The sequence below is a fragment of the Piliocolobus tephrosceles genome, chromosome 13 (genome assembly GCF_002776525.5).
Source record: "Piliocolobus tephrosceles isolate RC106 chromosome 13, ASM277652v3, whole genome shotgun sequence".
Taxonomy (NCBI): Eukaryota; Metazoa; Chordata; class Mammalia; order Primates; family Cercopithecidae; genus Piliocolobus; species Piliocolobus tephrosceles.
The window spans coordinates 56,374,188-56,399,195 of record NC_045446.1 but is presented as its reverse complement, the minus strand read 5'-3'; the positions used below and the strand labels follow the sequence as shown (position 1 = coordinate 56,399,195).

The 25,008-nt window shown below is 35.6% G+C and overlaps 1 protein-coding gene across 1 annotated transcript in view; it reads right to left on the bottom strand.

Annotated features, from left to right (window-relative positions):
* STK33 (serine/threonine kinase 33) overlaps window positions 1-25,008 on the bottom strand; it is a 217,579-nt gene that overhangs the window by 15,941 nt on the left and 176,630 nt on the right. Inside the window, 2 exon segments of the mRNA XM_026454003.1 lie at window positions 23,435-23,520; window positions 23,973-24,085. Of these exon segments, the coding sequence (XP_026309788.1) occupies window positions 23,435-23,520; window positions 23,973-24,085 (199 nt within the window).

Below are 25,008 nucleotides of genomic sequence, written 5' to 3'. Positions count from 1 at the left end.
GTGCCGAGAAATACATGAATGCAAGCTCAAATAGCTCCTGCTTGATTAGGTGTGTCTTAAATATTTTTATTCTTATCTCATACTGTTAGAAAAAATTTAGACCAAAAAAATGGATCACATTTAGATTAAAATGAGAAATTCAGGTGTGGGCACAGCTATGAAGTGATTCTAAATTACTCTGGTATATGGATGTATTGAAATGTTTAGCATCAGTGACATAGAAAACTATAAGACAGGGTATTTTAAGGGTACCCATCTGAATACACTGCTGAGGACTTGTTGAGTTTAATGTATTTGTGGCTAAAGACATAGACAAACACTAAATGTGGAATGCTAATAACTAAATGAGGATCACTATGCAATTAATTCTCTGTGGTTCTTCTCTGTTCCCTCGTTTTAAGAAGCTCAGTACTCCTACCATGTTCATAGCATCCCATTACATCTCACACTGGTTTTGCACTTGTTCCTCCCTTACCTACTTACTCCTAGAATGCCCTTGCCATTTCTTCCTGCCAGTCCATAGCAAGAGCCTACATTTCCTTGAAGGTTCAATTTAAGATTCATTTATGTCAGGTATCCCAGAACTCCCAATTATGTAGTCAACTCAAGTGAAAACAGACAGTGGCTCAGCGACAGTAACCATTAAAGAGCTGAAATCATGTAGAATGGTAGATAGTCTCAGAGCACTCATCTGAAGGGGTTCTGCTCTCCAGGGCTCTGCTTGGTCCCTATGATCCATCTCTCCTCTCTTACAACTTCTTGGCCTCATCCTGACCTCTAACTTAATTTTCATAAAATCAGTGACCAGACTCCTAGAATGCAAGTACATACAACTTTGCCTCAACTTGATTCTTTCACTAGCAGAAACTGACAATTTGACACATCTAAGTCTGCAATCCCAGTACCCGGTGGCTCCTCCCTGAAAAGCCCTCCCCAGGTTAAGTCTTTGGAAACTGTGGTAGTGACTAAGGCTACTTGCCCAACATTTCTTCCTTCTAGGCTCATGGTAGAATTTCACTTCTCTATCCTCTTTGGGACGTGACCATGTGCCTTATTTTGGCCAGTGATTCATGATTGGAAACGGTATGTATCACTTCTGGGTGAAAACTTAAAGAGATAGTATGCAATTAATCATGTTTCCAATTCCTGAACTGGTAATTACAGAAGCATAGAGATGGAGTCTCCCTCAGCTTGGGTTCCTGAGTAAGGACAAAGTGAAACAGAACCTCCTCCTCTCCCCCGAGTCAATTGGCCATGGAACGTACTAACAGCACTGAGATTTGGATGTCATTTGTTATCACAGCATAATCTAGCTTACCTCGATGTAGATACCAAAGCAAACATTTACATTCTGTAAATCACCTCTAAGAAGCCTTAAAAAGAGTGACTTCATTGCAAAATCATCATGTCCAACAAAATCATAATTACTACAGAACTCGTATGCAACCAATATGATGTGACAGCTCATTTATTTAGGCAGTTCTTGCTCTGCACAGTCCTGATATGCCTGAATTTCAGTTATAATTTACTTAAACAGCATTAGTCCCCCAAGAGCAGAGTTTAAATTTCAGTCAATGTGGTATATGAACTATAACTCCATAAAGTTCAAACTGCACTGCTAGTTCTTCAGTCCACAAAGCAAACAAACACATATCATGATCAGTGACCAATTTTGTCATTTCTCTCAAAGGCTATTGGTGATTAGACATTGGGCATCTGCTATTCAGTCCACACACAGCAAAGTGTGTAGTTGTGTTGCTTCCTTTTCTGCCAGGGAATTAGCCAACAAAGATGAAAGTGCAGCAAAGAAAATAAAAGTGATAATGCTGAAAGTGAAAACTGAATAAAATATGAATGGAGTAATAGAAGAAATCGCTGGCTGGGAATGCTGACCCTACCACCGTTCGACAGAGTATTTGCCAAGGCACAAAAAAGATGCTCCCTCTGTCTTACAAGTTATGTGGTAAGAAGAAGGTAAGTACTATTTAAATGAATGTTAAGTATTTTATTTTAAAAGACACTTTAATTCTCAATATTTCTAACATTCTAAATTACAGTGTACTAAATGAACATCAGCTTTACTTTTGTCTCATTTCCCTCTATATTTATAAATAACAGAGAGGTACTAATATTTTGACAAAAATGTAAAGGGCATGAAACAATCACAACTTTTCACAATGATTATTGAGATCATTTTTTTTCACAGTTTCAACCTGCTCTACCATTTTACTGTCCTACACTACTGTACAAAGCAAGGATTGCCTAAATTATTTTGAATCTGCATCTCTAGCAATCTTTCAAATGCCTGGTTCACATACACATAGACCCAAGAGCTTGGTAGCTGATATTCTACATGTCTAAAGGAGACTGTCTTCGTACTTAAATAAATGACCCTATTTCTCATTCTATAGAGACTGTGGAGAAAAGCAAAGGATCTAGAATAAGAGTGTTATCCTATTTCCTATGTGGAAATTTTTAACTCTTTGCCTCCTATACTCACTTGCAATATCAAGCCTGGACTAGGTGGTATAGAGTCCAGGCTTTCCCTGTTGTCTAGAGTCCATCTGATAACTTACTATACCACCTACTTCTTGCTTGCTAGCAGTTGAAGGATAAATTGTATCAGATACTTGGACTAACCAATAATAAGTGGTCCACAACAATGTATCATAAGCCTTCTAGTTCAACAGAAATTACAAATGAAGCAACCAAACAAAACTGGAGTAGAACTGTTAGGGCAGACACTGTAGATGTATATGTCACCTCACCATCAGAACACTAACCTCTGAACTCCTTTTACTGGCTGTATCTAGGTGATCAAATACTGAACTCATCAATTACAAAATAACAAATGACAAGAAAGCAGTAGCAATAGTTTGATGATCTGAAGCTATCACAGGTAGAGACTCAGCCTTTTGGATAAATTTCCACTTGCTTAACCAACAGATAGTTGAGACTATTCATTTAATATTGAACAACTAGAAAAATGAAACTCAGGGAAGAGAAGAACTGTTGAATACTAAGATTTGAATTTAATCCTTTAGTAGACAGGCCCATAATGGAGACCCAATCACATTTCCTCATCTAAGAAATACTGCCTTTTAAGGGATAGTGCCTATCAGTGCTTTGTAAACAGTAAGTACTTAATAAGTACTTTAAAATAAACAAATGAATGACATGTATGAGCTGGGGTGAGATGGTATGAACCCAAATCAGCAAAGCTAAAGGAAACATTCTGGATCTTTAGCATGCAGTCACCATTCTCTGTTTTTGCAAGGAGCTAGAACAGTTTATTTTGTAATGTTCCTAGGAGTAAATTTTTTCAATAGAAAAATGGAACACTTTATTTAAAAACATATAAAAGAATGGCCAACTTCACAAAATAAAATCCAAGTCAAAACAATGTGGTGCCAATTTTCACCTAATAGACAAAAATTTAAGTTTGATATTCCCTGTGTGGGTGAGGGTGTGGGGGAACAAGCACTCTCACTTACTTGCTTTTTATGAGAAGGTAAATTAGCAATAATTGATCAAAATGTAAAATGCACATTCTCTCTGGCCAGTAATTCCACTGTTAAAAATGTATCTTATATAAACTGGCACAGTATGCAAACACATATTTACAAGAACATCTGTTGTACTACTGATGTAATAGAAAAGATCTGAAACAATTTAAATATTCACAGGGACTATTTACAAAATAATTTATAGTTTGGAATACAATGTTGGTTTTTAATTTGTTTTTTTAATTTTTAACTTTTTTTAGGTTCATGGGTACATGAGCAGGTTTCTTATATACGCAAACTCATGTCACTGGGGTTTGTTGTACAGATTACTTTTTCACCTAGTTACTAAGCCTACTATCCAACAGTTATTTTTTTCCGGTCCTCTCCCTCCTCCCACCCTCAAGTAGTCCCAGTGTCTGTTGTTCCCCTCTTTGTATTCATGAGTTCTCATCATTTAGCTCCCACTTGTAAGTGAGAACATGTGCTATTTGGTTTTCTGTTCCCACGTTAGTTTGTTGACGACAACAGCCTCTAGTTCCAGCCATGTTCCCACAAAAGACATGATCTTATTCTTTTTTATGGCTGCATAGAATTCCATGGTGTATATGTACCACATTTTCTTTATCCAATCTGTCATTTATAGGCATTTAGACTGATTCCATGTCTATGATACTGTGAATAGCGCTACAATGAACATTCATGTGCATACGTGTTTATGGAAGACTGATTTATATTCCTCTGGGTATATACCCAGTAATGGGATTGCTGAGATAAATGGTAGTTCTGTTTTTAGCTCTTTGAGGAATCGCCACACTGCTTCCCACAATGGTTGAACAATTAATAATTTACACTCCACCAACAATGTATAAGTGTTCCCTTTTCTCCACAACCTCACCAGCATTTGTTATTTTTTTACTTTTTGGTAATAGCCATTCTGACTGGTATGAGCTGGTATCTCATTGTGGTCTTGATTTGAATTTCTCTAATGATCAGTGATATTGAACTTTTTTCATATGCTTGTTGACTGCGTATATGCCCAATCTTGAAAAGCGTCTGTTCATGTCCTTTGCCCACTTTTTAATGAGGTTGTTTTTTTCTTGTGAATTTAAGTTCCTTTTAGGCGCTGGATATTAGACCTTTGTCAGAGGCATCGTTTGCAAATATTTTCTCCCATTCTGTGGGCTGTTTCCTCTGTTGATAGTTTCTTGTACTATAGAGAAGCTCTTTAGTTTAATTAAATCCCACTGGTCATTTTTTTGCTTTTGTTGTGATTGCTTTCGTCATCTTCCTCATGAAATCTTTGCTGGTACTTATGTCCAGGATGGTATTGCCTTGATTGTCTTCCAGGGTTTTTATAGTTTTGGGTTTTACATTGAAGTATTTAATCCACCTTGACCTCACTTTTGTACATGGTGTAAGAAAGGGGTCCAGTTTCAATCTTCTGCATATGGCTAGCCAGTTATCCCAGCACCATTTATTGAATAGAAAATCCTTTCCCCATTGCTTGGTTTTGTCAGCTTTGTTGAAGTTCAGATGGTCACAGGTGTGAGGCCTTATTTCTGGGCTCTCTATTCTGTTCCATTGGTCTATGTGTCTGTTCTTGTACCCATACCATGTTGTTTTGGTTACTGTAGCCCTGTAGTATAGTTTGAAGTTGGGTAGCATGATGCCTCCAGCTTTGTTCTTTTTGCTTCAGATTGCTTTGGCTATTTGGGCTCTCTTTTTGTTCCATATGAACTTTAAAATAGATTTTTCTAGTTCTGCGAAGAATTTCATTGGTAATTTGATAGGAATAGTGTAAATCTGTAAATTGCTTTGGGCAGTATGGTCATTTTAATGATACCGTTTCTTCCAATCCATGAGCATGTAATGTTTTTCTATATTTTTAAGAAAATCTTCCCTATATATTAAGTGAAAATAGTTGCATAATATGAACCCATTTGTGTAAAGCATCTAATAAAAATGTATAGAATGTTTTTTAAAGCATATGTAAATGACTTAATGATGGTTATCTTTAGTGAGAGGGAATGAGAGAATGGGAGGAGAAAGCAAGTTATTTTTCCCATTTTGTTTACTCACTTAACCATGGATAATCTCAATTATTACCTTAATTTATTTTATTGTTATTTTTTGTTGTTGTAGAGGAGTCTCACTATGTTGCCCAAGCTGGTGTTGAACTCCTGAATTCTAGTGATTCCTCTGCCTCAGCCTCCCAAAGTGCTGAGATTACAGGTGTGAGCCACTGTGCCCAGCCTTGACTATATTACCTTTTACATTTACATGACTAATAATCAATGTAAATTATAGTAAGAAAAGATATAATGTAAGTTTTAGATACCCAAAGAGGACTGAAAGCAGCCAATAAAATCACCAAACTGTCCTGAAGTGTTTCAATGAGTCCAAGGGAGCAGAATATCAAGATAATAAGTAAAGCAGTCAACTGTGTACCACTTTCATGTTTTTCCTAACAAAATCACCTCAGTGATTTTTTTTCCAGAAGTATAGTAACTATGTGGTAGATAAGGCTTTGGTATTAATATTCCTATTCTTCAGGAGAAAATGGTTTGAGAAATTAATGAATTTACCCTTATTCCAGAAGTGCATTTCCAACTGCCTGCCAAGAATTTCTAGTGAGAGGTATAGCTGAGCCTTCTACTTAGTGTATTCTAAACCACACAACTACAAAACAATAAAACTAGAAAACAAACAATAACTTGCATCCATACACCTAGTTTTCCTCCATCTTGTCTTCCTGCTTCCCATCACCTGAGGTGACTGCTATCAAAAATCTTGTGATTAACATTCCTTTGCTTTCGTTTTATATATGTATTTTATCACAACCATGTGTATTCAAAAAGGAATATTGACCAGGTGAGGTGGTTCAAACTAGTAATCCTAGCACTTTGGGAGGATGAGGCCAGAGGATCACTTGAGCTCAGGAGTTTGAGATCAGCCTGGGCAATATAGGGATACCCCTACTTTACAAAAATATTTTTTTTAATTAGCTGGACATGATGGTGCATGCCTGTAATCTCAGCTACTCAGGAGGCTAAGGCAGAAGGATCACTTGAGCCCAGGAGTTAGAGGCTAGAGTGGGCATGCCAGCCTGGGTAACAGGGCAAGGCCCTGTCTGGACAAAAAAAAAAAAAGTGGGGGGGAATATTTTTTGTTTTAGCTGTTTTAACTTGATAAAAAGGGTTTCATTCCTTGGGACTTACTTTTTCCCACTCAAAATCACATTGCTGAGACCACTTGGACATTGTTGAGAGGGAAACAAATGAATATTTACTCCCATATTACATCATATATTTTAAAAGTATTTTAAGAAATCATGCTTACATGTTTTTTTAATTGTATAAACATATATTTTATATACAGATTTCAAATATATATATATATATAATTGAAATTGTTCTTGCTGTGTTGCCCAGGCTAGAGTGCAGTAGCACAATCATGGTTCACTGTGGCCTCAATCTCCTGGGCTAAAATGATCCTCCCACCTCAATCTCCCAAATAGCTGAGACTATAGTCTACATGTGCACCACCACCACACCTGGCTATTTTTTTTTTTCTAACTATAGAGATGAGGTCTTGTTATGTTGTCCAGGCTGGTCTTGAACTTTGGGGCTTAAGTGACTGTCTTGCTTAGGCCTCCCAAAGTGCTGGGATTACAGGTGTGAGCCACCCTGCTGCCCTTTTTAAAATTTATCTACATTTATAGAGTACAAGTGTAATTTTGTTACATGCATACATTGCACAGTGGTGAAGTGAGGTCTTTTAATGTAACCATCACCTAAATAATGTACATTGTCCCTATTAAATAATTTCTTATCACCCACTCCCTTCTACTTTCTCACCCTTCCAAGTCTCCATTGTCTACCATTCCACTCTATGTCTATGTGTACACACTATTTAGCTCCCACTTATATGTGAGAATATGTAGTATCTGTTTGTGTCTAACTTGTTTCATCTAAGAAAATGGTCTCCAGTTCCATCCACATTACTGCAAAAGACATGGTTTCATTTTTTTTTATGGCTGATTAGTATTTCATTGTGTATATATGCCACATTTTCTTTATCCAATCATCCACTGATGAACACTTTGGTTGATTCCATATCTCTGCTACTGTGAATAGTGCCGTGGTGAACATATGGGTGTAGGTATCTTTTTATAATATATAATGACTTACTTTACTTTGGGTAGATACTTAGTGGTGGGACTGCTTGATTTAATGCTAGTTCTATTTTTAGTTCTTTGAGAAATAGCCATACTCTTTTCCACAGAGGTTGTACTAATTTTCTTCCCACCAACAGTGTATGAGTTCCCTTTTCTCTATATCCTCACCAACATCTTTTATTTTTTGTCTTTTTAATAATACCCATTCTGAATGGCGTAAGACAGTGTCTTATTGTGGTTTAAATTTCCATTTCTCTGATAATTAGTGATGTTGAGCATTTTAATTCTGTGAAAAATGACAGTGGTACTTTGATAGGGATTGCACTGAATCTGCAGATTTCTTTGGGCAGTATAGTCATTTTAACAATATTATTCTTCAAAACCATGAGCACAGGATTTTTTCCACTGGTTTGTGTCATCCATAATTTCTTTCATCAGTGTCTTGTAGTTTTCCTTGTTGGAGATCACCTCTGTGATTAAATTCATTCCTAGGTGTTTTATGTTTTTGTAGCTATTATAAATGGTATTGCCTTCTTGATTTGGTTTTCAGCTGGATTGTTACTGATGTACAGAAACACTACTAATTTTGTACATTTATTTTGTATCCTTAAACTTTACTGAACTCATTTATCAAATTTAAGAGGATTTTTTGGTGGAGTCTTGAGGTTTTTCTAGATACAAGACCATATCATCAGTGAACAGAAATAATCTGACTTCCTCTTTCCCAAATTGGATGCCTTTTCTTTCTTTCTTTTGCCTGATTGCTTTGGCTACAGCTTGAGTACTATGTTGAAAGGAGTGGTGCAAGTGGGCAACCTTGCCTTGCTCCGGTTCTTACAGGGAATGCTTTCAATTTCTCCCCATTCAATATGATGTTGACTGTGGGTTTGTCACATATTCCTTGTATTATTTTGAGGTATGTTCCTTTTATGCCTAATTTGTTCAGAATTTTTATTATGAAGGGATGCTGAAGTTTATTAAATGCTTTTTCTGTGTGTATTGAGATGATCATGTTTGTTGTTCTTAATTGTGTTTATGTGATATATCACATTTATTGATTTGCATATGCCATACATAAAAATCAATTCATGATTTAACAAAGACTTTAATGCAGGAAAAATAGGTGATGATCTTCGCAACCTTGGGGCAGGCAAATAATTACTGGGCAGGACACAAAAATATTAAGCATAAAAGAAAAAATGATAAATTGAATTTCATCAAAGTTAAAAACTGTTCATCAAAAGACATCATTAAGAAACTGAAAAAGGTAAGCAATAGATTGGAAAAAATTATATACATACACATACATATGTACATGTATGGATTTGTGTGTAAATGTATACATCATATACTTATATATAAATGACATATTTATACATTAATATGATACATATATATACACACAAATGACAAAAGGCTCATATCCAGAATATATAAAATATTTCTACAAATCAATAAGAAAAATATATTAAACCAAATTTAAAAGTTGGGAAATGATTTGAAACAGGCATTTCACGAAAGAGGAAATCCAAAAGTCTGTAAGTATAAATAAAGGTGACCAACTTCATCTGTTGTTTAGGAAGTGCAAATTAAAACCACAATAAGATACTATCACATGTCTACTAGAGTATCTAAATTTAAAATGTACCAATAACAAACATTAGAGGGGATGGGGATCAAAACTAGAACTCTTACACATTGCTAATGAAAGGTACAATCACTTTGGAAAACTTTTTGGCAATTTCTAATTAAGTTAAATATAGGTCTACTGTATCACACAGCCATTTCACTCCTAGATATATTATTCTTAATAGAAATGAGTGCACATGTCCACAAAGAGATCTGTATGAGAATGTTCATAACAACTTTATTCTGATAAAAACCAGAAACACCCAAATGTCCAACAGGAAAATTTGAAAAATGAATCTGCTCTATTCATACAAGGAAATACAACATTGAAAACCCACTCTTCACACAACCACCTAAATTTCACAGACATGAATTAAGTGAAATAAGTCACAAAACAGCACATATTATAAATGCCATTTATTTAAAGATCATCAAAAGATAAAACTGATTGATGGTGAAAGAAATCAGAATAGTAGTTACCTCTGGGAGGAGGGTAAGGAGAGTTACTGACAAGAAAAGGGAACAAGGAAACTCTCTAGGGGGGACAGAAATGTTCTGTATATTGTTCTAGGTGGTAGTTACACAAATATATACATGTATAAAAATTCACCAGGCTATCATTTTAAAATCTGTGTGTTTTACAGTAAGTAATTTATGTCTTCATAAAATTATGATTGAATTAAAAATAACATTTCATGGCTTCATAGAGATGTGTAATCATTTTCACTACTCTCAATATTTTGTATTGTTGGACTATATTGCAATGTAGTCATTCTTGAATTAAAGGGCCTTTTGGTTGATTTTGGGGCTTGTTCCGTTATACATTCCTATAAATATTATTGTGTCTGTCTCTGGTATATATGAGCAAGACTTACTCTTGGGTATAGAAGTGAAATTCCTTGGTTGTAGGATATGGGAATGGTTAACTTTACAATATAATGCCAGACCTTTTTGCCAAAGTAGTTGTGCCAAATAGTCTCACCAGCAATAATTAACAGACACTCTTTATCCACATCTTTTCCAATACCTGGTATTATCAGACTTCTTATTTTTTGGTTTCTCTCTCAGTGAAGTCTTTATTTGTATTTCCCTGATTTCTAATGACATTGAACATCTCATCACATGTTCATTAGCCAAATGTGTCCTTTTTTGTGAAATATCTAGGTCGGTCTTTGACCACTTTATACTAGGTTGTGTTTGTCCCTTTTGTATTGATTGTGAGTTATCCAAATTTCATATTATTCCTTTTTTGCTTATTTGCAGTACAAAAGCCTTTTCCCAGTTTATAGCTTATCAACTTTCCCTCTGGTGTTGTTTTATGAACAAGAGTTCTTAACATAGAGAAGCTAATCCATCAGTTCTTTTATGTTAGTGCCTCTGGTTATGTTGCTTATAAAATCCTTTCATACACACCCTAAGATGCAGAATATATTCACCTGTATTTCCGCTTAGAGTTTCAACATTTTGCTTTTTACTAGAAGTCCCTGATTCCTTTGGAGTTAATTTTTGCCTGTGGTGTGAAATAGAAATTCAACTTTACTTTTTCCATATGGAGAACTCTTGATTCCAGCTCCATTTACTGAATAGTCCCTCCTTTCTCTCCTCTCATATTTCATACAACCACTGTCAGAAAAAGTTCCAGATACACCTGGATATGTTTCTGTATTCTGTTTTATTCTGTTTGTCAATAATCATACTGCCCTAATTAACATAGCCTTGTAAGTCTTAATAGCTGGTAGAGCAAGACATTTGAAATTTCTTGGCTATTTTTGATCCTTTAGTCTTTCATATACATTTTATAGCCAGGAAAGCTTGTGAAATTTTTATTGTATTTGCACTGAATATGTATATCAATATGGGAAAAATTAATTTTTGATATTAAGTCTCTTGACACATGATTGTGATGTATCTTTATATTTATGTATTCTTCAGTGTTTTTCAATAAAATGTTGTAACTTTCCCCAAGGAGGTCTTATAAATGTCCTCCTTATGTCATATTTATTCTTAGACACTTTATATTCTTTGCTACTATTTTACATGATTTTTTCATTTTTATTACATTTTCTATTTAGTTGCTAATGAATAGAAGTGCACTTGACTTTTGTATATTAATCTTAAATCCAGCTACCTTGCTCAGCTCTCCTATTATTTCTAATAACTTATTTGTAGATTACTATAAATAATAAATCTTATTTCTGCTTTTCAAGTCTCACCTTAGTCTTAAGTTGACTAAAATCAACAATGTTAGAGGAAAAAAAAGCTGACTTTCTTGACTATTCTCTATTTTAAAGGAAATTCTTCTCACATTTCCTATTCAGAATGATATTTTCTGTAGATCAGGTTAAGGAAGTTTCCTTTTCTTTTTAATTATGAATATATATTGAGTCTTATTACAAATTATTTCTCTGACATGATATGATTTTTTCCTTTAATATATTAATGTGGGGATTTATACTTACAGATTCTGAAATTAATTCATCATTGTATTGTTGGGGATACTCAAGTTGGCCAAGATATATTACCTGTTAATATAAACAGCTGCATCCAACTTGCTAATAGTATGTCTAAGGTTTTATATCTATATTAGTAAATGAAATAGATAGTTTTCCTTTGTCATAATGTCTTGGACTAGTTTTGTACCCTGCAGTTTAGAAGGTATAGTCTTAGGATAAATTAGAAATTTTTTTCTCTTTTGAGGGGTAGAAGAAGAGTTATAAGTTTAAGATGAAAGTATGGTAGAATTCTAAAGTCATTTGGGCCTGGTGTTTTGCTTGTAGAAGACTTTGAACTATTGCTTCAATTTCTTTAATAATCACAAGACGATTCAAGTTTTCTATTAAGACTGTCTTGTATAACTATATTTTTCTAGGAAAAGAATTGTTTTCATTTTGACTGAGTTTGCAGAAGTATTCACATACACCTAGTAGTATTACCTAGTAGGATTCTCTTATCTTTCTAATCTCTCCTTTATCTATGGCTATAGTCCCTCTTCCATATGTAAGATTTTTTCTCTCTTTTCTTTTTTTCAGACAGGGTTTTACACTTTCACCCAGGCTGGAGTGCAGTAATGCAGTCACGAATCACTGCAGCCTCCACTCTCCTAGACTCAGGTAATCCTCCCACCTCAGCCTTTCAAATAGCTGGGAACACTACTAAAAATCAGCCAGGCACGGGCCACCATGCCTGGCTGATTTTTAAAATTTTTTGTAGGGACGGGGTCTCACTATGTTGTATAGGCTTGTCTCAAACTCCTGGACTCAAGCAATCTACCTGCCTTGGCCTCCCAAAGTGCTGGGATTATAGGCATGAGCCACCATGCCCAGCCTGTTTTCTCTATTTCTTTCTTAATTTCGCCAAATATTTATTTATTTTGTTTTTTTTTCAAAGAACCAAATATTGACCTTGTTGATCTTTTCTATTCTACCTTTGTGTTCTATTTAGTTGATTTTTGCTCTTAGTTTGATCTTTCCCACTACTTTATTTGGTTTTACTCTGTTAAAATTCTGAAATTTTTAGTTAGATATCATTAATTTTCTGTATTTCTCTTTTTCTAATATAAATATTAAACTTCTACTGAAGTACATGTTTGTTGTATCCTCCAAACTTTGGTATGTTGTATTTTCATTATCATTCAGTTCTAGGAATTTAAATTTTTTCTTATTAGGGTTTATTCGTTGACTTATGAGTTGTTCAGATGCAATGTGATTTATTTTCCAGGTATATGCAGATATTTAATCTTGTTGTTTGCTGACTTTTAACTGTGTATTATTAGAGAATATGATCTCTGTTAACTTTATCAAGGCTTCCTTGCTTCATGGCCTAGGACAAGATCAATTTTAGTAAATATTCCACATGTGCTTGAGAACATGTACATTCTCTAATTAGAGAACTGTGTATGTGTCTACTAGAACAAGCTTGTTGTATTGTTAAAATCATCCATATATTTTTTCTTTGTTTCATATATCAGTAATTGAGAGAAGTGCATTACAATCTCCTACTATAATGGATTTGCCAATTTCTCCATGCAATGTTGTCAATTTTTGATATATATTTAAGGTTATTTTATTAGTTGCATACATTATTAAAATTACTATATAATCTTTTTGAGTTGAATCTTTAATCATTATAAAGTGACCTTCTTTATCCCTTAACGATGATTTGTTTATGTTAAGGTATATTTAATTGGTATTAATTCCATTATACAGGTTTTCTTTGTGGTGTTTCCCTGATATGTCCTTTTCCATTCTTTGTGTTTCAGTATTTCCATATCTTTATGCTTCAAATATGCTTCTTATAAATAGTAGAGAGCTAGATTTTTAAAAAATTCAATAGACAATATACCTTTAAACAGGTATTTTTAACCAATGTACTTGTAATTATTTCTGTATTTGGACTTGTTTCTCCCATCTAAGCCTGTTATTGAAATGGGAAAAGTTCCCTCAGCCCCTTTGCAGGGCATGCAGTGGGGGTGTGGCTCACTTCTTCTGTGTCCCGCTGCTCAAACCTCTAGAAGGAGCATGCAGATGGGCAGATGTGGGGCTCCAACCCCAGGGCAGCATCTAGCGGTGAATGTTTACAGCTCCTGAAGTCCCAGTGGGTGTGTGTTACAGGGTGTTCTTTTAGTTTAGCTGTCCATAGGTGGCTTGTGTTAATCGGTTCAATTAGACCCCTTGCCTTATTGCAAGGACAGAGGGCCTTCTGCATTCCAAGGTTTCTTGCTTTGGTGTACTAGAAGAATCTGATCACACGAGGGCTCGGAGAATGAGTGCAAGGTTTTATTGAGTGGAGGTTCTCAGCAGATGGATGTGGAGCCAGAAGGGAGATGGAGTGGGAAGGTGGTTTTCCCCTGGAGTCAGGCAGCTCAGCAGCCTGGGCTCTCCTCCAACGGCCCCAGCCAAACCCCATATTGTCCTGCTGGTGGATGGATTGCAGGCCTACTGGCTCTGTGCCGCGGTGTGACTCTCCATGTCAAGCTGCTTGTGCGTCTGCCTGCTAGGGTCTTGGGGTTTTTATAGGCCCAGGATGGGGGCATGGCAGGCCAGGGTGGTCTTGGAAAATGCAACATTTAGGCAGGAAGAGAGAAATGCCTGTCCTCACCTAGGTCTGTGGGAACATGCCTGGGGGTGGAGCCCTAGCCAGGGACCATGCCCTCCTCTACCCACCTTGGCCTCCCAAAGTGCTGGGATTATAGGTGTGAACCACCATGCCCAGCCTGCTTTCTCTATTTCTTTCTTAATTTTGCCGAAGATGTATTTATTTTGTTGGTTTTTTCCAGGAACCAAATACTGACCTTGTTGATCTTTTCTATTTTATCTTTGTGTTCTATTTAGTTGATTTTTACTCTTAGTTTTATCTTTCCTACTACTTTATTTGGGTTTATTCTGTTAAAATTCTGGAATGTTAAGTTAGATAGCATTAATTTTCAGTCCCTGCCCCCTTCCGTATCATTTTTATTTCAGTTTCTCCCACTCTTTATATGTTTTTCATTCCTTCCTACTTTAAAAACCTGATGCCTCCATATTCTCCTTTAGCACACTTTCATGTGCTGCTCCTATGCCCTTGCCCCCTTCCCAGTGCTCATCATGTGGATATTATCATGAATTTTAATTCTGGGTTATTATGATTATGTTTTCTCTTCTTTGGTTTTGTGTTGTTTTTGTATTTTTTGATACCGGCAAACTCTACCGAGATATTTAAAGACTCTTGCTGCACACGGCTCTTGTGGCATCTCCTGGATTTGTTTTTGCTCCTCTGTAAGTACTTCTACCATGTGTTTTAACTGTAGGACTCTTGTGGCAAACCCTCTGAGCTCTTGCATATTTGAAAATATCTTAATCATTCCCTTTCATATGAATAACAATTTGAATGGATATAAAATTTTAACTTGAAAGGTCTTTTTCCCTTAATACATTTAACATATTACTCCAGTTATTCTTGCATCCAATGTTGCTGCTGAAAAGTAGGATGTCAATGTGATTGTTGTTCTTTTTTATATGATTTGCTCATTCTCTCTGGGAGCTTTTAGAATTTTTCTTTTTGATGTTTTAAAATTTCATTATGTCTATTTGTCAGTTTTTTTCTTCTCTCTTATTGGGTAGTCTATCATTTCTTTAAAGCTAAGTTCTTTCTTTAATTCTGATGAGTTTATCCCCATTATTTCTTAAAAGATTTCCTCCTCCCTCTTTTTATTTTTTCTCTGAGAATCCTATTAGATAGATTTTGGCACTTTTACTTTTAACCCCATATATCTTTTCTATTTTCAATTTGTTTATCCTCTCCTGCTTCCTTCTGTATAAAGTTCTACAATCTGATGATCTAGTTTTAAAATTCATTCTTTAGCTGTATCTACTATGTATCCTATATCACTGCATTCTATATTTCAACTATTATATTTTTCATACCTACTTGATTCTGTTTTTATTTCTTATTCGTGCTTCATATTATCAACATCTTCCCTTATCTCTCTTAGTATGTTCACTTTGTTAATTTTTAAATTCTAGGACTGTGTATTCTAAACTCTCTTCTAATGGTATTTGAAACTTGGCCTCTGAGCTTGTTTCCTGGGAAGCATTGGCACCCCAGAAGACAAGGCATGGATCTAGAGCCAGTCCTGGCCCTTGGCCTCGGGAGATCAAGGAAGAGTATGGGGAAGAATCCTAGACACCAAAAACCTGCCCCACTAAGCAACTCCTCAGTTCAGGGTTTCACACATGCCCACCTCTTCCCGCCAGGAGAAATAATCCGAGAAGGCACTCCTAAAGTACACCAAAAGCATCACCCAGCAGTCCTAGAGTTTGGAGGCCAAGAGGTAAGAAGTCAATGCCTACAACAAGTTAATTCCTACCCATTTTCCTTGGCTTCTCATTCAAGTAGGGCTTCAGTGCTGCTCTGATTTTATTACTTCAGACCCTTGTGAGGAGATAAGCATCGGTGTCCCAAAGCAAGTGATGACAGGCAAAAGGGGAAACTGGGTTGTTTTGTGTTTCCATTTTAATTCCCTCCCTTGGCTGCAGCCTTACCCACTATCCACACCAGCTCAAGCTATCCCTTTATCTTCCCAGGGATTTCTCACTCTTCTCTGAATCCTGGTATCATAAGGTTTCTCTCTAAAGTTACTTCAGGTTTAATCTTCAGAGAAGACATAGTATCTTGGCAGGAACCAGAATCTCCTCTAGCAGGCCCTTCACTGAGTGGTCTTGAAACATAAACAGCTGTGATCAACTGCATGACACTACTATGTCAAAAGTCCTTTCGTTCCTATCCACTTATTTATATAAGGTTCTTAGTGTCTATAAAAACTAAAAACAACAACACAATATTGCTGAACGTTGTCTCATTCTAACAATAAAAATATTCGATCATGTATGCATGAACTAATTGGGAGGGAAAGCAGCCCTATCCATCCACTAAAGCATTTCCAATATAATATTGTTAGTTTAATAATTCTAAAAAAATAAAATCATGTTCTCTTGATTGATTATATACTACTGATAATAATCATAATGAAAAGTCATTCTTAAATAATTTTTAGAAATTATAGAGCCTTAGAGTCCCAGGAAACAAAAACAAAAATTTAAATATAAATTTGAAATTTTTTGTAAAATGAGACAAATTATAGGTGATTAATAAAATCCATTCAAGCAAAATTATTACTACATTAGGATAAAGTTCTGTGGAAGAAGTAGAATAGAAACACAAATTCAAAGAGAAGAATGAATAACCTAGTTTCTGTTAAAGAACTTGTTCATAAACATCTAAAAATGAATGAGATGGATGTCCCATATGAGTAAAAACTGATATTAGCTTTATTTTTCATTACAAATGTTTATATGAGAAATTATATCCCTTGCAAATTAATTATATTTATGGTGAAATTTTTAAAGTTCAACCTAAAAATATCTGAGGAGACTCGTCATTTTTCAAAATTCTTTTTTGTTATAATTTAAACATAAAGGTTTGAACAGATTGTTCCAAAAACACTTCATTCTTATTCCAATCTACAAAACCAGCACTTCTAGACTTTATTTTTTCTCATACTATTTTCCTAGTCACCTAAGAAGCAGTTTTGATTGCTTTTACTCTCTTACCTAACACGTCTACTTAGTTACAAAATTATGTTTTCTTTCTTAGGACTTCTTTCTCCCCTCTTCTCTGTTCCCACTCACTGCCCTAGTTCCAGTCTTTGTTATCTCTTCCCAGTCCACTTCAATTCTCTGGTTTCTGCTTGCCACCATGACAACGTTTATCACACACTGTTGCCAGATAACTCTTCCTGAAGTTCTGTCTGTCCTGGCCAACAATGTATCCACCAACCCACTAACTGATAGAGTCTCAGACACTTGGCTACTTGTTGCCAACCTGTTCCAATACTCATCGTTTCTATTTAACTCCCGACTCTTGGTTCACCTCCTCATTAAGATCCTGCTTCGTTCCACCCTTTAGCCACGACCTGTGTATATGGGTTCCCTCAAGACCTTCAACTCCAATTTATTCCTAGGGCTCTTCCTAGATTCAACTGAGATTCAAACTACCTCAGGCAAGATACTCCATTCGAATAAGAGTTCTTCCCTCAGAATCTAATCACTATCTCTAGCCCACAGACTTCATCCAAGTCCATTCACATAACGCTCCAAGGGTGAGAGGGACAAAAGAGAAAACTCACACAAGCACAGCAGTGATCATGGCACTTGAATGCCTTTTAGTAGTAAGTCATTGCCAAATGAATCAAATGTAAAGTCTTAGGGTCTACAGCAAAATAGCTCTAACCTTCCTTTTCAACATAATTTCCCACTACTGTCCTATATGCCTTCTATGGTTATAGAAAAAAAAGGAACTACAAATTATTCTCTGAATATACTTCATATTTCTTCTATCTTTATGCCTTTGAAAAGTTATTTCTATCTAGAATTCTCTTACCTTCCTTACCCGGACTCCTACATTAATTTCTATTTTTACCCAGTTTTTAAAAAGCCAGATCACATATTACCTCCACCCTTAAGTAATTTTTATAATCCCCTAAAGCAGAGGTGTCCAATCTCTTGGCTTTCCTGGGCCACATTGGAAGAATTGTCTTGGGCCACACATAAAATACACTAACACTAACAACAGCTGAAGAGCCAAAAAAAAAAAAGAAAAAAAAATAAGTCTCATAACGTTTTAAGACAGTTTATGAATTTGTGCTGGGCTGTGAGTTGGACAAGCTTGCTTAAAAGAATAATAGCTCTCTTCTTGGAAATTTAGTAGTAGTTGTTATAGTACATTTATGTCCTTGTGGTTCTATCATTCTCTGCCAGTGCTTTTGTTTTAAACCCTTTATTAGGCTGTGGGCAACCTGTGGGCAGGGACCATGCCAGACTGATCCTTGTGTCCTCCAAAGCACATAGTAGTTATCTAATAAATATTTGTTGAATTATTGAGTATATACCAATAATTGAATATTGAGTAAATCCCCAAGTGTCCTGGCTCATGAGCTTTTCCTTAACATAATTTTTTTTTTTTTTTTTTTTTTTTGAGATGGAATCTTGCTTTGTCGCCCAGGTTGGAGTGCAGTGGTGCGATCTTGGCTCACTGCAACCTCCACCTCCTGGGTTCAAGCGATTCTCCTGCCTCAGCCTCCCAAGTAGCTGGTACTAGAAGCACCCACTACCATGCCAGGCTAATTTTTGTATTTTTAGTAAAGATGGGGTTTACCATATTGGCCAGGCCGATCTCAAACTCCTGACCTTGTGATCCACCCACCTCGGCCTCCCAAAGTGCTGGTATTACAAACGTGAACCACCGTGCCTGGCCTCCTTAACGTAATTTTTATGGAAAGCTTCATTAGAGACTCAAAAATGTATTCATATACATAAGATTAATTCAGAATGTATGAATAACTACATATAGTAAAATAAAGTAAGAGTTAACATATTTAGGATGAAAATATACAGAAGGAAAAAATAACAGCCAACAATTAGTTAGGTATCAGAAAGTTTCCATCCTCTTATATATATATGTTAAAGCTAAAGGTCAAAAGCTAATGATCAAAACCCAAACAACAATACGTAAATTAATGAACAAAGGCCCTGTTCATACATTAGGAAAGACTGTTCTGAAATTAGTCCCTACACCTTGATTACAAAGTGCTTTTGCAAGGTTGTGACTATAAAGCAAAGTATAGACTTACTTGTGGTAAATTAATTACTCAAGGAGAGGAACTGTTTTATTCATCTTTGTACCTCTCTAGTACCTGATGGATTAAATAAAATGATACTTGCTACAATCAATATAGACATTTGAGTGATTGATGTCCTATTTAAAATAAGCCACCTGGCAAGACTGATGCACTTTAACGATATTAATAATTTATTTCATTTCAAAGAGCATACAACTGTTCTTTACTACCTATGGAATGAAGTTAAAATTGCAACCTGGATTCAAGTCCACTCATGATTTTCTTTTCTTTCTTAGTCTCACAGTTTTCTTTCCTTTTCTGGTCTCATTTCTCACTTCTTTCCTTCAAGCTTCTTATCTGCCAGTCAAATTAAACTTTCGGACTTCACACTTGCTTGCCTCCATACCTCTGGTCATTTTGTAATTTCTTATGTCATTTATCATTTTCTTCCTTGCACTGAATCTTATACATAGGCTGTTTTCCTTACTAAATTGTAAGTTCCTTATGTCAGAGACCATGTCTTATGTGGCTTTAACTATATTTTATACCTAGCACCTGGTACCTGGTAGGCGCACCCGTGTGTGCACACACAATGTGTTGAAGGAATTAATGTTTGAGTATCATTAAAGCTCAAACTACATTTTGGCAAGACATAAAAAAAAAAAAAAAAAAAAAAAAAAAAAACTGGCTTCCTTAATTTATAGCAGTGGCTTTTAAACATAAGTGGGCAGAAGAAATACCTGGGAAACTTGTTTAAAATGTAAATTCTTGGTGTTATTTGTCACCAGGAGACTTTGAAGGAATACCAAGGCAATTACCTAATAAGAAGCAATTAACTCCTGAACTACAGCTGACAGTAAAAGGAAACAAGGAAGAAATGAATGAAAGAAAAGAACCAGCATACTCCCGGCCATTAGAGTCAAACTCTTTCTTTGCAAGAAAGTCATTTCTTGGGTATTTTTCCTTACATCTAACCTCTGACTTTTTAAATCAAGATGACAATATGTATGTGTTTATTTGAAATTCCATTCCCTTAAATGTACAAGAGAAATAGTTATTTTTCTTAGAACACTTTTCAGATAATTACCATATTTCAAAATGCACAGTACATAGGCTAAACCACAGAAACTTTTTATAGAAAAATGTTACTATGTGTTAGGTATTGCAGAAGGTAAGCTCTGGTTATAAAGCAGCAGGACGCTGAGAGAACTATCATGTTTTCCTTAGATTACTTCAAACAGAGGATATGAATCATAGAAAGTAAGACTTCAAGTGGTTAAGAAGAGTTTTGCCTTTTAGAAGTTTGTAAAATGCCAGTATTCTAAATTTCATCCACTGAATTCCTTAGGACAATCCGATATAGCACACAATATCTGTCACTTCTCTATCCATTTGGCAAAGACTTCATAGAGACAAATGTTACAGAGGCTCAAAAATGGAGACTACTAGAAAAATGACCAAAACCAGAAATAAAGTTGTGCTAATTAGAAAACAAATAATTAAATGGCCCAACCCGAATGTTGTGTGATGCTGAAAAGAGATAAATTTCTAAGGCACACCATCTGTTTTACAGTTTATTTTGCTGTACTACAAACCTACTCAATATAGTTTTGCAGTGATCTAGCTGCTAACTCATTTGCACAATTACTTTAGGCCAGAAATAATTATTGCACAGAATCCTTTGAGAGAGCAACACATTCATAGAAGAGGGCAAATAGAATTCATTCTTGGGTGAAGACTATTTTTAGCCCTTAAAGAAAAAAAATGTTATTTAAAGCAATGATTAGAAATTGCCAAAGGAAAATTAGGTAATTTAAAAGAAGAGTGATATCACTATATATTTATGTATCTAAACTGATCCGAGGTTCTTAATGTTTTAGTGCCTAAAGACATGTTGCTGGGGCCTCTTCTCTCTATCTGTATTTTCTTCCTTATTTATCTCTTCAGTCCAATGGCTTTATGTGGTGTTTGTATACTTATGATTCTCAAATTTATATCTCCATCTTAAATCTTTCCAGTTTCAAACTCATATATTCAATTATCTGTTTGATATCGCCACTTGGATGCCACATAAGCATTGCAAACTGATCCTATCTAATACAGAACTCTTGATTCACCATCCCTGTCCCAGAAAGAAATCTATTTCTCCTACAGTCTTCCATATCTCAGTAAATGGCACCAACATCGAACCAGTTATTTGAATAAAATCTAGATGTCATCCTTATTTCCTCTCTTATCCTCATTCTTCATCTAATCCATCATCAAATTCTATCAATTATGCCTCTAAAATATAACTCACGTTTTTCTCTTCATCTCTATTCTATCCAAGTCACTATTATCTCTCAACAGTACTACTTCAACATCTATCTAATTCTCTATTTCCAAGCCATTCCCCACTCAAATAGTCAGAATGATCTTTTAAGAATGTTATCGGCCGGGCATGGTGGCTCACACCTGTAATCCCAGCACTTTGGGAGGCCAAGCCGGGCAGATCACAAGGCCAAGAGATTGAGACCATCCTGGCCAACATGGTGAAACCCCGTGTCTACTAAAAATACAAAATACAAAATAAAATACAAAACAAAAAATACAAAAATGTGCTGGGTGTGGTGGTATGTGCCTTTAGTCCCAGCTACTAAGGAGGCTGAGGCAGGAGAATCGCTTGAATCCAGGAGCCGAGATTGTGCCACTGCACTCCAGCCTGACGACAGAGCGAGACTCCGTCTCAAAAAAAAAAAATTATCATATGCTAATTTACATTTTAAATGTAATTATATCATGTATCCCCAATACCTAACACAGTATCTAGCAAATAATAGATCTACAATTTTTAATAGATGAATACTCTCTAGTAATATTCCCATATGGCTCTAATAATTTCTAATCTCAGTTCTCAGAAAAATTTCTGAGATATCTACAGACCTATCCACTTACTGAATCATTCACTCATTCAGCAATTGTTTGAGGATTGTATTAATCGAAATTAGGTCCAGCTGCACACTATAGGGTATTTTAAAGATGACAGAAGTCTGTTTCTCACTCATATAAAAAATTCTGGAGGTAGGTAGTGAAGGGTGACATGGCAGCTCTGTGAGCTACTATTATGGTTCCTTGCATCTTGTTGCTCTGCCATTTCCAGATTCCACTTTATAATCTAATATGGCTACTCAAACTCACATCTGCATCTACCAGGAAAGAGGAAGTGCATGAGAAATGCCACACCAGCTCTATTTAAGGACACTTCCCAGAAATTGCACCCACTTCCACCTGCATCTCACCGACCATCACGATAACTAGCAAAGAACACTGGGGAAGAGTCTTTTAACTGGACAGCAATGTTTCCAACTAAAAGTCAGGATCCTTATTATTATAGAAGGAGAAGAATAAATATTGAGGGACAAGCAGTAGCCTTTTCCAAGGTTCCTCTTGTGACCAGGTAATGTTTGGATGTAGGGATACGAAGATCAGTAAGACACAAGGTCTGTGCTTGAAGAATTTAGTCTAACGGCAGAAAGCAATATGTAAATAAATAAAATTCCAAACCAGGAGACTGCCACTGTTTGGAGATCATGGCTTTTCTGAGTCCCCAAAGATTTTCTATACCCCAAGAGTTGAAAGAGAGGTGAGTGGTTCCAGTGTTTTACATCACTGAACTATATAGACTGTTTCAACTTTCCAGAGCTATAATATTGGACATTTTTCAGCTCTGTTCTATTGGACATGATACTTTCATGACACTGAACAAAGATCATTTAAACCTCTATAAATATATATAAACAACTGTGACAACAGTTCTAACAGTTTGAAAATGCTCATTTTCAGAAATTTGTCAAGACTCAATGTTTTTTAATTTGACAGAAAATCAAACTAACTGACTGTTTTAAGATTATACAGAAAATTCCAAGACAAAATAAAAAGAAATGAGCAATGGTGGCATGTCAGAAAGAAAGAAGTAATATTGTAACTTACTGTTAACCACTGGTTATCTAGTAGTTCCTTAGCTGTGATTCTGTGAGCAGGATCTACTTTCATAAGTTGTTTCAAAACACTTTTAGCTAAAAATAAGAAAAAAATCCTGAAAAATCTTATTTATTTTAACTACAATTAATAGCATACACTTTACAATTTTTTAGGATTAGGTCTGTATAACAGGAAAGAAAGATGTCACGTATACAATAAAAATCATCAGTATAAATGCCTAATAAATATAGTTTAAAGCCTAAAGTGAAGTTTTATTGCCTGGATTACCTAGTTTAATGGTCTATAGTAAACATTAGCTAGATGATCAGCAAATTTCCTCTTTAACTTTTACTACGTATTTTCCGGTTTTGAAAGTTTTGATGATGAACAATCACAGTGAAGATATTTCTATTTCCACAAGTAAATAGTGTTCATTTCCACAAGTAAATTTAATGACGAAACAGAGATTTAAAACATTTTAACCACTGGCCAACTTTCTTATGTTACTTATATGAGCTTTAGTAAATAATAACACACTTATACTTACCACAATCACTTATGGAATTCCAGACTGGATTTTCAAAATGTAGTTCTCCTTTTCTTATTAACTCAAAAAGCTTCTCTTCTGAGCTTGCCAAAAAGGGTGGTTCTCCACAAAATCTGCAACAAAAGCAATCACTTTGTTTAAATTTTTTAAATAACAAAAATAAGGCTATTAAAATTAAGTTTCCATAGGACTTGGAAGTAGTGCTGCTTCGTATTTAAGGAAAGGATAGGAAGAGATGGGTACCTGCCTGGAAGTAAAAATGGAAGCAACAGGGTTTTCCAAGATCAGTGCTAGGCTCTTATTTCAATATTTAGAGAAAGGATCTGGTAGAGGAAGTATGCAAGTATACACTGAAACCTCCAGATTAGCAATGACCCAAAGCTCTTGCAGGTGGGGAAACACTAAGCTTAAATGGGGCTAAAATACAGGAAGGTGAGTGTAAGTGTACAATAATAGTCGTAGCTAATGAAGGAGATACACTTTGAGAGTGAGCAACAGGAAGGTAATACCTTAAGGTACATAATGCAAACTGACTCAACTGAAAAATACAATGAGTTATCAGGGTCTAATTAGTTACCAAAGTCTAATGACCAGCTAAGGCTTTTATCCATAGTAAAATACTATACAAATGTTAGCAATAATAAAAATAAACCAAGACTAACCCTGAGAATTTCTTTTTATTTTTTGAGATGGAGTCTCACTCTGTCTCCCAGGCTGGAGTGCAGTGGTGTAATCTCGGCTCACTGCAACCTCTACCTCCTGGATTCAAGTCATTCTCTTGCCTCAGCCTCCCGAGTAGCAGGGATTACAGGCATGCACCACCATGTCCGGCTAATTTTTGTATTTTTAGTAGAGATAGGGTTTCACCATGTTGACCAGGCTGGCCTCCAACTTCTGACCTCAAGTGATCTACCTGCCTTGGCCTCCCAAAATGCTGGGATTACAGGCATGCACCAATGCGCCCAGCCCTAACCCTGGGAATTTCTACAGGATCTGAGTCAAAGCCAAAAAGCCATTACCATTGACACAACTCTTC